General features: G+C 56.6%; 1 protein-coding gene across 2 annotated transcripts; it reads left to right on the top strand.

Moving 5' to 3' along the window:
* The first annotated feature begins 199 nt into the window (after nt 1-199).
* SPINDOC (spindlin interactor and repressor of chromatin binding) lies at nt 200-11,630 on the top strand. 2 transcript variants are annotated; one of them, XM_061165017.1, is made up of 6 exons: nt 200-366; nt 3,820-4,149; nt 4,224-4,355; nt 4,503-4,640; nt 4,756-4,956; nt 10,917-11,630. In XM_061165017.1, the coding sequence occupies exons 1-6, from the start codon at nt 240-242 to the stop codon at nt 11,009-11,011; spliced, it is 1,023 nt and encodes a 340-aa protein (XP_061021000.1). In that variant the 5' UTR covers nt 200-239; the 3' UTR covers nt 11,012-11,630. The 2 variants fall into 2 exon arrangements, with proteins under 2 accessions (XP_061021000.1, XP_061020992.1); XM_061165009.1 differs by having other exon boundaries at nt 203-366; nt 10,879-11,630.
* Nucleotides 11,631-14,674: the final 3,044 nt, after the last annotated feature.

The raw sequence follows: 14,674 nt of genomic DNA, 5'->3' as shown, positions 1-14,674 counted from the left end.
GGGCTGGGGCCCCGGATTGAGCCCTCCCCCCCCCCCCCCCCACCCCGGGGTCCCGACGGTGTAGGTCTCGGGGAGGCCCAGACGCGCCCGTCCGCAGGCCGGGCCGGCGAGCGGCGGGCGGCGGGGAGGGGGCTGCACGGGGCGCGAAGTGGCAGCCGCCCTCGGCGCCCAGGCCTGCGCGCCCGTCCTCGGCGTCCGGTCACCAAGATCCCACCCCGCCCCACCCCCCCGGCCGCGCCATGGCCCTGAAGGCTGAGGGCGCCGCGCTCGACTGCTTCGAGGTGACGCTCAAATGCGAGGAAGGGGAGGATGACGAGGAGGCCATGGTGGTGGCCGTAATTCCGCGGCCCGAGCCGATGCTCAGAGGTGAGGAGGGGAGGGGATCCCGCTTCCGCGTCACGGTCCGGGCTCGGCGTCCCCTCCTCAGTCGGGGGTCCGGGTACCCCTCCCCCACCTCCAGTCTGGTGCCCAACCGCCTCCACCCGACTCCAGCCTGAGGCCCGGGCGCCCCCTTCCTCCCAGAGTCTGAGGCCCTGGCGCGCTTTTGCTCCACCCCCACATCAGGGTTTGGAATCTCAGGCCTCCCCGAACTCCCTCTCCCCCGCCCCTGCCCGGGGTCTGGAGCCTTCGATCCACGCCCGGCGCGCTCCGGATGTTCCGGTGCCCGAGCGCCCCCTCGCCCGGGCCCAGCACGACGGCTTCGAGGTGACGCTGGCGGGTACTCCGCCCGGGGAGGCAGAGGCAGGCCGAGGGGCCAGGCTGTGTTCTAGGCCGAGGGGCGTCAACGCCTCCAGGCCGGAGGCAGGGGCCCTTCCCCTCAGGGTTCGGAGCGACTCGGTGGGTGGAGGCAGGCGCCGGTGTAGCCCGCCGAGAGGTGGGTTTTAAGGGCCCTCCAAGCCTAAAGCTTTCCTGCACTTCCCCGCCACCATCCCCAGGCCTTGCACACGCATAAGCCACAGGTGTCAGATTCTGGCGCTAGAGTGGTGAAAGGGATTGCTTACGGCACCCAGTTTTGGAAAAGAAATGTTTGCTACAGGCGCCCTCGGCCACTCTAGAGGGAGATGGGCCTTGAGAGGGGATTTGAAGAGCAATGTGTAAGCACTCACTTTCCCTTCCTCCACCGATTTTTCCAGCCCTCAGGATGTTGAGGGCCCTAAGAAAACAAAGGGCCACCTTCGTGGAAGACTTACTATTCATGAAAATGCAGATCTTTGCATTCCTGGATACCTCTTCTCTTAGTGGGGACAATACCCAAAAAGCTTGAGAGCAATGCCGTTCATTTAGCTAAAGCAGAACATAATGACGTGTCCCTCCACCGCCTCTCTTCCTTTTTGGAGGGCTTTAAAATGAGGGAAATAAAGCATTTTCCATCTGGAAGAGGTTCTCTCCCTACCTTTTGATACCATTTATTGAGTGCTCAGTGCCAGACTGTCTCAGTTAACCCTCTCAACAACTGCGAGAGCATTCTTCTTCCCCAGAGAGTGGATTCATGCAACAAGTATTTGGGGGCACCTCTTATATGTCAGGGCTTCACAGGTGGTGCAGTGGTGAAGAACCCACTTGGCCAGTACAGGAGATGCAAGAGATGTGGGTTTGATCATTGGGTTGAGAAGATCCCCTGGAGCAGGAAATGGCAACCCACTCCAGTATTCTTGCCTGGGAAATCCCATGGACAGAGGAGCCTGGCGGGCTGCAGTCCATGGGGTCACAAAGGGTCAGACACAGTTGAGCACGCACACGTGCATGTCAAGCACTGTTTTAGGCTGGGCATGCTAATTAGCGTAAACAAAGTGGAAACCCTGCTCTTCTGGAACTTGTGGGTATATATTAATGACCAGAGATAGATGAATATAGATAAATGTATAGCTTGTCAGATGGTGACGAGTAGTTCGGAGAACACTGAATCAAGATAAGAAGAGTGAGAATGGTTTATTTGGAGTATCAAGTGGTCAGGAAAGTCTTCTTAATACGGTGAATTTCGAATACAGACCAAAGGAAGTGAGGAAGGGAACCCTGTAGATAATTGGAGGTAAGGCATTTTAGGCAGAGAGAACAGCAATTGCAAAGATCCCGAAACAAGCTTCTTGAAAGGTTTGGTTCAGGGGGTTAAGAAAAACACAAATTCAAGGTTTTTGGCTTGAGTGACTGGAAGGATGGACTTCCCATTTGCTGAGACAGGAAGACTGAGGGGCAGGCCTGTAGGAGGTTACAGTTTGAACAAGACAAGTTTGAGATGCACATTGAAGTACAGAGGTCCAATGAGAAATAAGACACGTGAATCTAAATTTCCTGGGAGTGGCTGGCTAGAGGTGTAGACATGGGAGTTGTCAGCAGGCAGGCTTGGGAGCAAGACCACCAGAGGAAGGAGGTGGATAGAGAAGGGGTCCTAGGACTGAGCCGTGGAATGCTCCAGGGGTTCCAGTTTGGAGACTGAGTCGATCCTTACCAGACATTGCTGAATGCCACGGCATGCCAGGCACTGGGCCAGTTGCTGGAGATACAGGTGTGAAGGATCAAAAAACCCATGCTGTCACGGACCTGCGGCAAAGTGAGGAGACACAGGGAACAAGGAAAGCACGTGTTTCGTCAGGCAGCCTTGTGGGCTCTGGAGGAGATGAAGTGAGGGGAACAGGACACTCAGGTGGGGCTGCTGGCCGCTGTCTCAGGGACGGCAGAGAGGCCTTGGTGAGAAGACAGTTCTCTCCTAGAGAAGGAACTGGCACGGGTGCCCGAAAAAGAGCTCCCGTGAAGTAAAGAGAAGAACCAACAGAAGGTGATGCCCTGGAAACCAGGTGACAAAAATCAAGATGGAAGAAGTGACCTGCCAGGGGATGGAGTTGAAGCGCTGACCGCTGGGTGTAGCAGTGGTGACCTTGACAAAGCTATTCTGGAGGAGTGGTGGGGAAAGAACTGCAGCCCCCGTCACCTGGGGGAGAGGTACCGCCAGCCTTGGAGCTAAACCTTCTGAGACCAAGCCAGTTCTCAGACCTGTTTCAAATGCCACCTCTTCTAGGAAGTCCCCAGGTATTAGAACCTCCCATGTTTGTATTTTGCCCCATCCTCTCAGATGGGAAGAGAGGTGCACCCACAAAGGATTAAAAGCTCTGAGCTGCCAGACTCACAAGAGTCTGAGCCTGCATCCTTTGCTAAGCTGAGAACGGTTCCCACCCTGTCAAATCTTACGATCCCATGTGCAGAGAGAATGGTGCTGGGTCCACCCTTGGGGGTGGACAAGGTCACTGCTGCCAAGGCTTTGCGGGGGAGGCCTCTTGACGGGGCCTCAATGAATGGAGGACCAGGCCTGGATGCCCTTTGCTGACCCAGAGCTCATCGAGCATCTCCTCCCTTGCATGCCAGGCCCTGCAGGAGAATAAGATGACAAAGTTTGCTGTTCTTGTCTTTGAGGAAGTGAGCACTGTCAGAAGTCAGATGTGGATATAGTCAACTGCCAGGGGTGGGTGGTTGGAAAGGCTTCACAGGGCCGAGGATTTGAGTAGGACCATGAAAGAAGTCGAGGAGTTTGCCAGACTGACGGGGTGGTCTGAACAGGTGTGCCCAGACCGGGCCATGCTGGAATACAGTCTTTGGAAGAACCTGTTGGACCTGTGGTCGGAGACTGGATTGGGCTAGCGGGATGTGGTGGCATGTCGGCTGTGTTTATTGTGGCTAGTGTCTTGTGGGCTCCAGAGCGGGGAGAAAAGAGACACTAGGTGGGAAAGGTCCTTCCTTGCACATGCCACCAAGCTTGGGGAACCCTGTTCTCTCTTGCTGGTATGGGCACCTCTACTGATGACACCTCCCCCCTCCTCTCCTCCTTAGTGGCCCAGCAGGAAAAGACCCCACCACCCAGGCCCAGCCTGCTGGAGGCGGGCAGTGATGGCTCTGAGGAGCCCAAGCAGCAGGTGTCTTGGGAGCAGGAGTTTCTGGTGGGGAGCAGCCCGGGAGGCAGCGGGCGGGCGCTGTGCATGGTGTGTGGGGCCGAGATCCAGGCCCCCTCGGCAGACACGGCGCGCGCCCACATCCTGGAGCAGCATCCTCACACCCTGGACCTGAGTCCTTCCGAGAAGAGCAACATCCTGGAGGCCTGGAGCGAGGGGGCGGCCCTTGTGCAAGACTTTCGAGTGGAGCAGACGTCCCCACACCACTCAGGTAGTGGGGGCAGGGGTGGGGGCGGAGGGGAGAGTTGGAGTTTGTGGTTGATCACTGGCATCTGCCCGCTTCAGACTCAGGCCAGGACTCCGACCCGGACCCTGCCAGGATGCCAGCAGAGATTGTCGTTCTCCTCGACTCTGAGGACAACCCATCCCTCCCCAGGAGGACCCGGCCCAGGGGACTTCGCCCTCTGGAACTTCCTGGTCAGTCATCCCAAAGCCAGTGAGGCCAAGTTGGGGTGAGGGTATCATGAGCCCCGTGAGCTGGGTGGAGACAGGCTGCTCGGCAGGTACCCTGCAGCTCCGAGAGTGCGGGAGTCAGACCTCTAAAAAAGGTCTTATCTTTTGCAGTGACCCCTGTTCCAGAGCCAGTAAGCAAGAAGCCCCGTGGTCAGAGATGCAAGGAGCCCTCTGGGGAAGAGCCAGTCAGGAAGAAAAGAGGCAGGCCTATGACCAAAACCCTGGACCTAGACCCAGACCCTGACCCAGGTGAAGGAGCGTGTGGGCTCCAGGGGGAAGCTGGGGCTGGAGGGGTCAGGGTGGGGTGGCAGGGGTCACATGCACCTCAGCCGAGGCCCACGGTTTGATCCCGTCCTTCCTTCAGACCCCCCCTCGCCAGACTCGCCCACGGAGACCTTCGCTGCTCCCGCTGAGGTCCGGCACTTCACGGACGGCAGCTTCCCGGCCGGCTTCGCCCTCCAGCTCTTCTCCCACACCCAGCTCAGGGCCTCAGACCGCAGAGACTTGCCCAAAGAGGGGAGAGGGGCCGAAGGAAGCCTCCTCCAGCCGGAAAGCCCCTCCCCAGGTGAGCGCCTGAGCAGGGGCGGCAGGTGTGCAGGGTTGGGGAGGCCGCGTCCCCGGGTGGCTGGGCTGAGGGCAGGCAGCCAGCCCGAGAGCTGAGGTTTGGGCACGCTCCTTGGGAGCATCCTGGTCATTAGGTTGAGTTAGGCCAGTGTTCCGCAAAGCCCGACAGCCGTCACCACACTCACGGCTGATTCCAGCTAGAGCCTGAGATGCCCACCCAGGGGCCTAAATGGGACTGATAACAGGAGACGGGGTCAACGCGCCACAGACCCTTGGCTCAGGGTATGTCTGGTAATAGCAGTGAGCGCTTGTGTTTCTGTCATGTTCTCTGATTTTAAGAAAATTTTATACACAGCTCATTTGGCGCTTATAAAAGTGTCTTTTTCCGAATGGACAGGCTGAGTCTCGGAGTAGTGGTTCCTTTTCCATGTCCATGTGTTCCCTTCCTATGGCTGCTCTAACAGATTGCCACAAACTCAGTGACTAACAACAGCACAGATACACTGCCTTTTAGTCCAGGAGGCCAGAGGCCTGGTACGGGAGGTGTCACTGGGCTATAGGCAGGGTGTCGGCAGGGCCAGTTCTTTTCTGGCTCCTAAAGAGGGAGTCTTGCCTCTTCCAGCCTCTCGCGGCTGCTTCTATTCCTCAGCTTGCGCTCGCCTTCCATCTTCAGAGCCAGCCGTTGCCAGGCTTTCTTGGGATACCATCTTTGGTTCTGGCCCTTCGACCTCCTGTTTCCCCCTTAAGAACCTTTGTGGTTACCCTGAGCCCGCCTGGATCATCCAAGGCTCCATTTAATTTTAAAGTTGGTTGATTAACAACGTCAGTTCCTTCTGTAGCCTTAATTCTCCCCACCGTGAACGTACCATATTCACGGCCCTGGGGGTTAGGACGTGGACATCCCTGGGGGACTGGTACTCTTGCTAGGACAGTCACCTAATGCGGCAGTAGCAGAATTGAGCTGACACTGGTCTGTTCCAGCGGGGCACCGGCTGAGCCTGGTTCTTCCCTTTCCATCTCGCCAGGCCAGGCCCTGCTCGCAGCATCTCGGGTGCAGAAAGTGGTTCTTGAAGGAGTGAATGTGGCACACACAGTACCTCATCCCAGCCTGCCCGAAGCGGGCACGTGGAGTTGGAGCCCTGAGAAAGATGGCACAACGGGTGTGGGAGGCTCCCCGGAGCAGGGCTCCCGAAAGGGAGGTGTGGCTTTTGCATAAAGAGAAAGCTTCACGTCCCTTCAGCCCACGTCACTCACTGACCACTGTCAGAAATTTGGCTTATGTCCGTCCAACCTCTCACAAAGCTCTGTGTGCAAGTAGGTGCCCATGTACTCCTGTCTATTTGTTTTTTACCCAAAGGGGCTCTGCTTTTTCCAGTCTGAAGGCCGGCCTCACCCGTGTGAGGTTTTAACTGTCTCAGGTTTCAGCTTGAGTCACCTTGCAGTCCTGCCTCGCCAGGACTGCGCTGTGCCTAGACTTGTGTGTTTCCTGGTCCTCCTCGTATCGTCAGCAGACCCCTGCTGTACGTAGCTGACCTTTCCCACTGGCTGGTGGGTCTTCTGGTTTCATTCTTCAAGGCGGGGGCTTCATTTCGAGCCTTGGGGTACCCTGTGCCCAAACTCCACCTGTCTGGAGTGACCAGTAGCTGAGAAGAGCATCCTTGAGGTCTCAGGTTCGTTTGGGGTGAGTGGGCAGAGCCTGAGACTTCGGGGTTCAGCTGTCCAAATGATTTGAAAGGGAGGGAGGCGCTGCGCCATGTTCTGGCAGTGGCAGGGACCTGTAGAGGTTCCAGACAGCCCAGAAAGCGCAGGAGATGGCGAGAGACACAGCGGTACGTGTGCTTGCAGCCTGACCCAGGAAGCTCTGAGAAATGACCCAAGTGGCCCAGCTTTGGCCCCAGGAAACGCCCAGTCTTCTGAGGGGCCCACGCCAGCACATACAGACGAGTAGGGTACCCACGGTGGTTCTGAGCACGGCACGGCTCCAGACTAGTGACCGCAGACCAGTTCTGGGTTGTAAGAACCCAAAGCTCAGATTTCTCAGAAACCTGTGAGGCTTCAACCAGAATGTTCTACTTTGAGTTGTTTAATTTTTTTGAAGTTCTCCAAAGGTCTTGGTGGACTAGAGATCCTACCATTTTAAAAAAGAAAATTAAAAATCAAGGATTTAGAAGTTGGGAGTCGGCAGGAAGTCACTGTGGTCAGCTGAGCTGGTGGCCATGTGTGTAAAGCCATCAGGGGAGGCTTGCTGGACGTTCTGGGGCCTTGGAGGAGGAGGGCGTCCAGGCCAGGAGAGGCGGTGAGCCCTGAGGGCCCACTGGCAAGCAGTGGAGAAAAGCCTTCCTGGTGTTTAATTAGAATAAGACCTGGAGACCTGGCTTAGAATACCTCGGCTAGACCAGTATGTTCCCAACTGGACCAAGGAGAAGAAAGTGTGTGTGTGTGTGTGTGTGTGTGTGTGTGTGTGTGTGTGTGTGTGTGTGTGAGAGAGAGAGAGAGACTGGACCAAGAAGACAGGGTGTGTGTGTGTGTGTGTACCAAGGAGAAGAAAGTGTGTGTGTGGTGTGTGTGTGTGTGACTGGACCAAGGAGAAGACATGGTGTGTGTGTGTGTGTGACTGGACCAAGGAGAAGAAAGAGTGTGTGTGTACCAAGGAGAAGAAAGTGTGTGTGGGTGTGTGTGTGAGAGTGACTGGACCAAGGAGAAGAAAGTGTGTGTGTGTGTGAGAGGGAGAGAGAGAATGGACCAAGGAAAAGACAGGGGTTGTGTGTGTTTGTGTGTGACTGGACCAAGGAAAAGACAGGGGGTGTGGGTGTGTGTGTGTGAGTGTGACTGGACTAAGGAGAAGAGTGTGTGTGTGAGAGAGAGAGAGAGAGACTGGACCAAGGAAAAGACGGGGGGTGTGGGTGGGTGTGTGTGAGAGAGACTGGACCGAGGAGAAGAGTGTGTGTGTGTGTGTGTGTGTTGTGTGTGTGTGAGACTGGACCAAGGAGAAGAAAGTGTGTGTGTGTGAGAGAGAGACTGGACCACGGAGAAGGCGGCGGGGGTGGGGTGCGTGAGCTTCATGAGTGGCAGGCTTTGTTCACTGCTGTATCCTCTGCACCTGGAACAGGGCATGCACAAAGAAAGCCCTTGGAAAAGATTTACTGACAGATGAGTGGATGGCAACTGCTTTCACTTGTCACTCTTCCAGAGTCTCTACTCAGAGATGAGCCTTAGTGAAAAACGAGAGATGGGTCCCATCCACCCCCTGGAGGAGGTGCTCACATTTGCACACATTTGCACAAGTGTGGAGGAAGAGAAGGGGGCTGAAGCTGGGGGAGCAGAGGGATTTGGGCCGGGCCAGGAGGCAAGTGGGGGTGGTTCTGGGCTTGGGGTGCTGAACCCCCGTTTTACAGAAAAGGAAACTGAGCCTCGGGCAGCCTGTGTGTGTATCGCCGGTGCAGCACCCAGCCTGCCGCGAGGGTCAGGGATCAAGTCTCCCTCTGTTGGACCACGAGCTATTCTTTCCTTCAGGTCTTCCCCATCAGCTTACATAGAGATGTTATTTCTCCCTTCTTAACCCTCATCTATCATAGCCTCTGTCACATTTGTCCCCAAACCTTTTCAGCAAAGCTGGAGAGCTTTTCTCTGCCATCTCCAGTCTGTCTTTTGGAAGCCACTAGATTCAAACTCATGCTTACCACCTACATGTCTTTTTTGGCAAGATCGCCACTGACGTCCATAAAGTTAGACCCGGTGGTCAGTCCCTGTCTTTCCTCATCGGGCAGAAACAAGGAGCCTGTCCCGCCCTCCTTCCTGGAGGCTCATGCTGCCCTTGGCCTCTCTGGCTGCACCGTGAGGGGGTTGCCCCTGCCTCTCTTGCCTGTTCACTTCCAGCTCTCAAAGTTGGATCATATGGTGGTTTTACTTCCTGTTTCTAGAGTATTATGCTTCCTTGGGTCTGGAAGTTTGCCTGTTTCATTCACAGTAATGTCCCCAGTGCCCAGCCCAGAATGGGTGCTGTCTGTGTATTTGGCAAATGAATGAATGACCCAACCATGAGTCAGGATCTGTACCCACGCCCTGGGTGATCCCAGACTCGAAGCTTGTCATGGTTCCACCTTCCCTTCTGTCTTGGGCCTGTCCCTTTGGTTCCAGCCTCTCTCTTGCGTAGTTGATGTGTCTGGTTGGTTGTATAAAAGATCCCCCAAACTCGGTGTTTCTGACAGCGTTTCTGAATGGAACCCCAGCCTCTTTACTCCCCCCTCCCCGTGCTTCACTTCCCTGGGAAGCTGGCTACCACGTTCTTCAGCTTGCTTGGACCAAAGCCTCAGAGTCGTCATCTATCTCTCTCAGACCCCACTTCAGTCTGTCAGCAAATCCTGTTAGCCCCACCTCCAAGATGCTCAGGTTTGACACACACACAAACCCTGTCACTATCTCTGCTGCTGCTGCCTTCATCCAAGGTTCCTTAACAGCCTGTCTCCTGGCTTCTGATCATTGCCCACTGGGTCAGTCTGCAGCAGCCAGAGCCGCCGTTGAAAACACAAGTGGGATCCTAGCACTGCTGCTCAGAGCCCCCCAGCGCCGTCACTGTCACATTCCAGAGAAAAGTCAGAGTTCTCGGGGGCCTGGTGGTCCTCACCTTCCCCGCTCACCAGGGCATCCGCATGTCCTCTTCCTCCCCCAGGAATGCTGTTCCCCAGCTAGACAGTGCGGACTCCTCACTTCTGTACACCTTTGCTCACGGGTCACCTCCAGGTCACCTCTGTGAAACCCTCCTATCCCCTACTCTGGTGTGCTTTTTCACTTTGCTTCCGTCCATGTGTATCACATTGCGTTTTTGATTTGTTTGTCCTGTTGATTGGCTCTCACTGCTGGAACGTAAATTCCAGGAAGGCCACTTAGTCTGCCCCGTGTCCTGGGGAACCCCCAGCAGCTAGACTAGCTGGGGCACAATGTGGTTGCCCAGTAAGTTACTGCTGAATGAAGGAGCCCTGTGAGTGGGCCCCACATGTCCTCAAGGAGTGAAGAGTGTGTCAGGAAGACAGACCAGCTCATGTGAATACAAAGCAGTTTGTTCAGTTGCACAACCCAGTGGCAGCCATTGAGTCATTTTACATCCCAGCAAACGGTACAGCAAGATTGTACCCATTTTCCCTGCCAAATCACTAAGTCTCTGGAAACAGTAAAGGCCAAAACCACAAGTAGCACAGACACCACAACAGTTGCAGTCACTGTTTTATGTTTTCTGGTTTTGCTTTTTGATGTAACTTTTGGACCTGCTTATGCAGTGCACTGGGTGGGGTTGCTTCCTGACGGGGCTGTCAGCAGTCCGTTTTCCCATCTTGAGATCCGATTTTGCCTGTTGTGAGTAGCTTCATGCTGATCATGTGGACACGTGACCCCTGCATGGTCAGTACTGACTCGGGAGGTAAAGAGCCTGGTCGGGGTTGCAAAGCAGAGCTGGATGTTAACCCCAGGAGCCTCTGTGAAGTGCTCCCTCCTTCACCCTTCATATTCACCAGGGCAGAGCCCTGTTTCTCTTTGCTTTGGGGTGTTCTCCATCCCACCACCTCTGCCCACGCAGGGCAGAGCCCATCAGGCTAGGATGCCCAGTGAGTTTTAGGTGAAAGAGTCGGCTGAAGACAGAGAGGTGAGGGGGGCGGAGGAGAGCACCAAGCATCCCTGTGTGGAGTACACACAGGAGGGAGGCTGCAGAGGGCCCCCGGAGGCGGGATGCCCCCGTGGTCAGCGCTGGTCCTCGGGTGAACCAGGAGCGAGGCCTCCCACTGTCCCTGGGCTTCCCCTCTGACTGCAGGTCCAGAGCTGTGGAATGGAAGGCCTGGAAAGGGGGGTGTGGTTTAGAGACCTTCCAGGAACATCCCTCAGCCAGATGGTCTGGAGGGCCCTGACTCTGCTCTCTGCCCTCACCCCTGCCCAGCTCCCCCTCCGGGGCTTCGCGGGACGCTGGATCTCCAGGTCATCCGTGTGCGACTAGAGGAGCCCCCAGCAGTCAGCCTCCTGCAAGACTGGTCCAAGCACCCCCAGGGCGCCAAGGGAGTGGGAGCAGGTGACGCCCCAGACTGGCCCGCGGTGCTGTCGGAACCCAGCAGCACTGTGGGGGCGCAGCCAGAGGCGGGGAGTGGCCTGTAGGTTCTTGCTTTTCTGGGATGGGAGGGAGGGAGGGAGGAGGCAGTGTCCCCCTTGGGCTCATCACGCAGAGCCCCCCAGCTCGGCCGCCTAAGTAGAACCAGGTGCCAAAGCAGGATGGAGGAGAGGAAGGTGGGTAGCATCTGCCATGACTTGGGGCGCTGAGAAAACGTCTCCTGGGGGCGAGGCGGGGGACTGCCCATGGCTGTCGTGCGGTAGGGCATTGGGCCTGTGGAGAACACCCACCCGATCCTTTTGCTGACCCCGACCTCTACTGTCCCCCTGACCTCCCGCCCTCTCAGCCCCCCCCCATTCTCCCGCGGCACAGTGCCTTACACAGGAGGTGGTTGTGAACTGAGCCCCACTACCTCGGGGGACGCCTCCCCTCCCCCCTGCGCAGGCCCCCAGAGCAGGAGGCCTCCATTACCTCTTCCCGCTCCATCCCCACAGGTGGCCCACCGGTCACTCACTCTCCTGTTCACCTCTTTTCCTGTTGTATATATCTCCTTTGTTGACAATAAATTATTTTTTTTTATGAAGAGAGTTCTGTCTGGGCTATTATTGGGGGGAGGGATTTGCTAGCAATCTGTCCAGCCCCCTAGAGCGACCCTGAGAAGCAGGAGAGCTGAGAGGGGGTCCTGGGTGTGGGCCAGAAGCTGCGGCTGGGAGGCTGCTGCTGGCACGGGGTGGGGGCAGGCCTTGTCAGATGGGCGCCTCAGCCCCTCCCCTCACCCCTGCCCTCCAGATGGGGTCAGGAGCGCCTCTTACACATACCGTCTCACTCACTTGGTGAACCTCTGTTCGAGACAGGCCACTCTGGGGCACCAGGGAGGAGCTGAGACCTAAGGTCATCTTTCCGGAGTGCCCTGGCTGTGGCCAGCGTGCAGGGGCACCGATGCCTCCCCCCGACCCCGCCCCAGGACAGGAAGAAAGGCAGGCAGGCCGCCTCCAACCTTTCAGCCTCGCGGTCAGCCCCCATCTCCTTCGCTTAATTACAGCGAGCCTTTGCCAGGTCTTCAGGTTCCCTGAACCAGGAGATAACCCACTTTGGATCACTCCCCCTATTCCTTAATCCCTTCCCTCCTAAACTACCATCACCAGCCAAACCTGCATAGGGTTGTGTTCTTCCTCTGTGGTGATGGGGGCTCTCAAGAGGCACAGAGAGCTCTCAGATCCCTAACTTGACTGTCCCGTGTAGAATCCAGGGGTGGGTGGGAGAATAGGGCCGTCCACCCTCTGCCCCGGCTCCACTGCTTCTGATGGGTCTCGTACAACACAGCCCAGCAGGTTCTGAGACTGACCAGAAGGCTGGTCCCTAAACCAGGGGGAGTCGGCTGAGCAGGCTGTGCTGTTTGCCTGTCTGAGCTGATGTCACCTGAGCACCCAACCAGTTGTGGTTGGCTCGTGGGGTGTGGCCCTTTCTCCCCATCTGATGAGTTCGGGAGAAAGAGTCTGAGGATGTCAGGGGCCCTTTTCCAGGGGAGACCAGATGTGTGGTGTGATGGAGGAAAACCGAGCAAGGATTCAGGACCCCTTGTGTCTCAGGCGACTCCAGCAGGGCATGAGGGCCACGGGACTCCCCTGTGTCTCTCCCACCATTTCTGCAAATTGGCAGAACTTGTATCCTACCAAATAGGAAGGAATAAATAATGCTGATAGTCTAGCTCTGAAACACAGACTATGAATTATTGCAGGTGGTTGCTGTCTGTCTTTTCAATGGTGTGACTGTTTACATTTATGCCAATGTGCTTTTATTTTATTTTATTTTTTTTAAACATTTATTTTTATTCATTTGGCTGCATAGAGTCCTAGTTGTGGCATGTGGGATCTAGTTCCCTGACCAGGGATTGAACCCAGCCCCCCTACATCAGGAGCGCAGAGTCTTAGCCACTGGACCACCAGGGAATTCCCTACATTTATGCCAATGTGCTTTTAAAACAACTTGGCTATGTTGTTGGGTGTTGACAATTGGGAGAACTTAGAAAAGTTCATTGTACAATTGTGAAGCTAAATGCATCTTTGCAGCTGTTAATTATGATTGAAGGTTTGGCCCGCTAGACTGTGAGCTCCTTCTGGGCGAGGGCTGGATTGCGTTGACTTCATCTTCCTAGTGTCCTGCATAGGGCCTGGTGCAGAGTAGGTGCTCGATAAATGTTTGTGAAGTGCTCTATTGGTGTGTTCCTTTGTGACATTTGTGCTGTGTGGGCTGGTCCTCGGAATGTGGTCCTCTGCTCTCCTGAGGTAGCTGGCGGAGTAACTGCTGGTGATGTGGTTCTTCGTGGCTTAACCCCCACATCTCAGGTGGCAGGGATCTGCCCAGCCTCAGCGGGGACCCCAGGGACTCTATGAGCTGGTGTGGCTGGAAGCTGCCGGTGGGCACCTCTGGGCTTCCAGGGAGAGGCAGAGTGGAGCCTGGGGCATGGCTCTACCCAGAGTGAAGAAGGAGGTTTCTGAACACCCGTGAAAGATTGCTTGGGGTCCACCACCTGGGCCAGAGTCACCATCCTAGAGCCTGCGACACCAAGAAAGCCTCCCTTGCAAATATCAGTGACCCAGGGGCTGATGGTGGCAGCTTTCTCCAGGTGCGATGCTGAAGTCCAGCCACAACCAAGTGAAGAATCAGGACAAGGATGCCACCACCCAACCCCCTGACCCATGCCCCTAGACCCCAGTACTTTGCGCTTTGAAGCCGGCCACCTGCCACCCTTCACAACTGCCTTCCTTAGGGTCCAGGTCAGGGAGCTCTTTTTGGAGACCTGTGGGCAGAGCCAGACCAAGAGAAGGGAAGAAGCACTCACTTCTCCCCTTGAAGAGAAGCTGAGCTGTGGATGGACAATGGGGATCACTGGCTGGGCACCTGTGTAGCCCCCAGTTCCATCATGGCTCTGGTCCAGACTGTGGCTCCCGCAACCTGACCCCCCCTTTTCCAGTGTCCCCCACCCCAGCTTTCTCACGCATGTGCACACACGCACACGCACGGCCAGGCTGCAATCTGGCTCAAATGAGACTGCCTTCCGGCCCCCGGTGAACTGGGAAATCCTGCACACTCTGGGGTGTGGGGAGGTCTGGAGTGGGAGAGCCTCTCTGAGGGGATCGCAGTCTCTCTCTGTCTGTCCCCCCAGCCAGTCTGTTGTGGGGGGCACCCAGCTGACCCCAGGGCAGGATGGGAGCTGCCGTTGCAGGTGCACTGCCAGGTAAGGTGTCCCCACCGCAGTCCGTGTGTCTGTTCCCCACCTCCCTGGAACCGGTCGCCTTCACACTGCTGAATCCAGCCAGTCCCTTTCTGACCTCTTCCCATGGTCAGAGCTCACCCGCCTCCAGACAGGAAGCAAAGTCACCATTTGGGGCCTCCCCAACACCAACAACAAAGCCTCTGGTCTCAGGCCCCACCTCCAGGAGGCCTGTGGCAGCGGGAGCAGCACGGAGCCAGACCAGGCCAAGCACCCTGCAGGGTCAGACTGCACAGCCGCGAATGAAGGCCCCGGGCAGCCCGGGTGCCGGGAACTGCGGGGGTGGACAGGACACCGCCCTGGTCCCCAGGGTGGGTCACCTCACGCTGTGCCTGTGATACAGATGAGGAAACAGGT

This window comes from Dama dama, chromosome 2, assembly GCF_033118175.1.
Source record: "Dama dama isolate Ldn47 chromosome 2, ASM3311817v1, whole genome shotgun sequence".
Classification (NCBI taxonomy): domain Eukaryota; kingdom Metazoa; phylum Chordata; class Mammalia; order Artiodactyla; family Cervidae; genus Dama; species Dama dama.
This window is presented reverse-complemented; position numbering and strand designations above follow the sequence as displayed.

Bases quoted from the DNA above. Each gene is read 5' to 3' on its own strand.
- SPINDOC (XM_061165009.1), top strand. From the start codon at position 240: ATGGCCCTGAAGGCTGAGGGCGCCGCGCTCGACTGCTTCGAGGTGACG. The intron at 4,356-4,502 runs GTCAGTCATCCC...TATCTTTTGCAG, and splicing joins TCGCCCTCTGGAACTTCCTG to TGACCCCTGTTCCAGAGCCA. The intron at 4,957-10,878 runs GTGAGCGCCTGA...ACCCCTGCCCAG, and splicing joins GCCGGAAAGCCCCTCCCCAG to CTCCCCCTCCGGGGCTTCGC.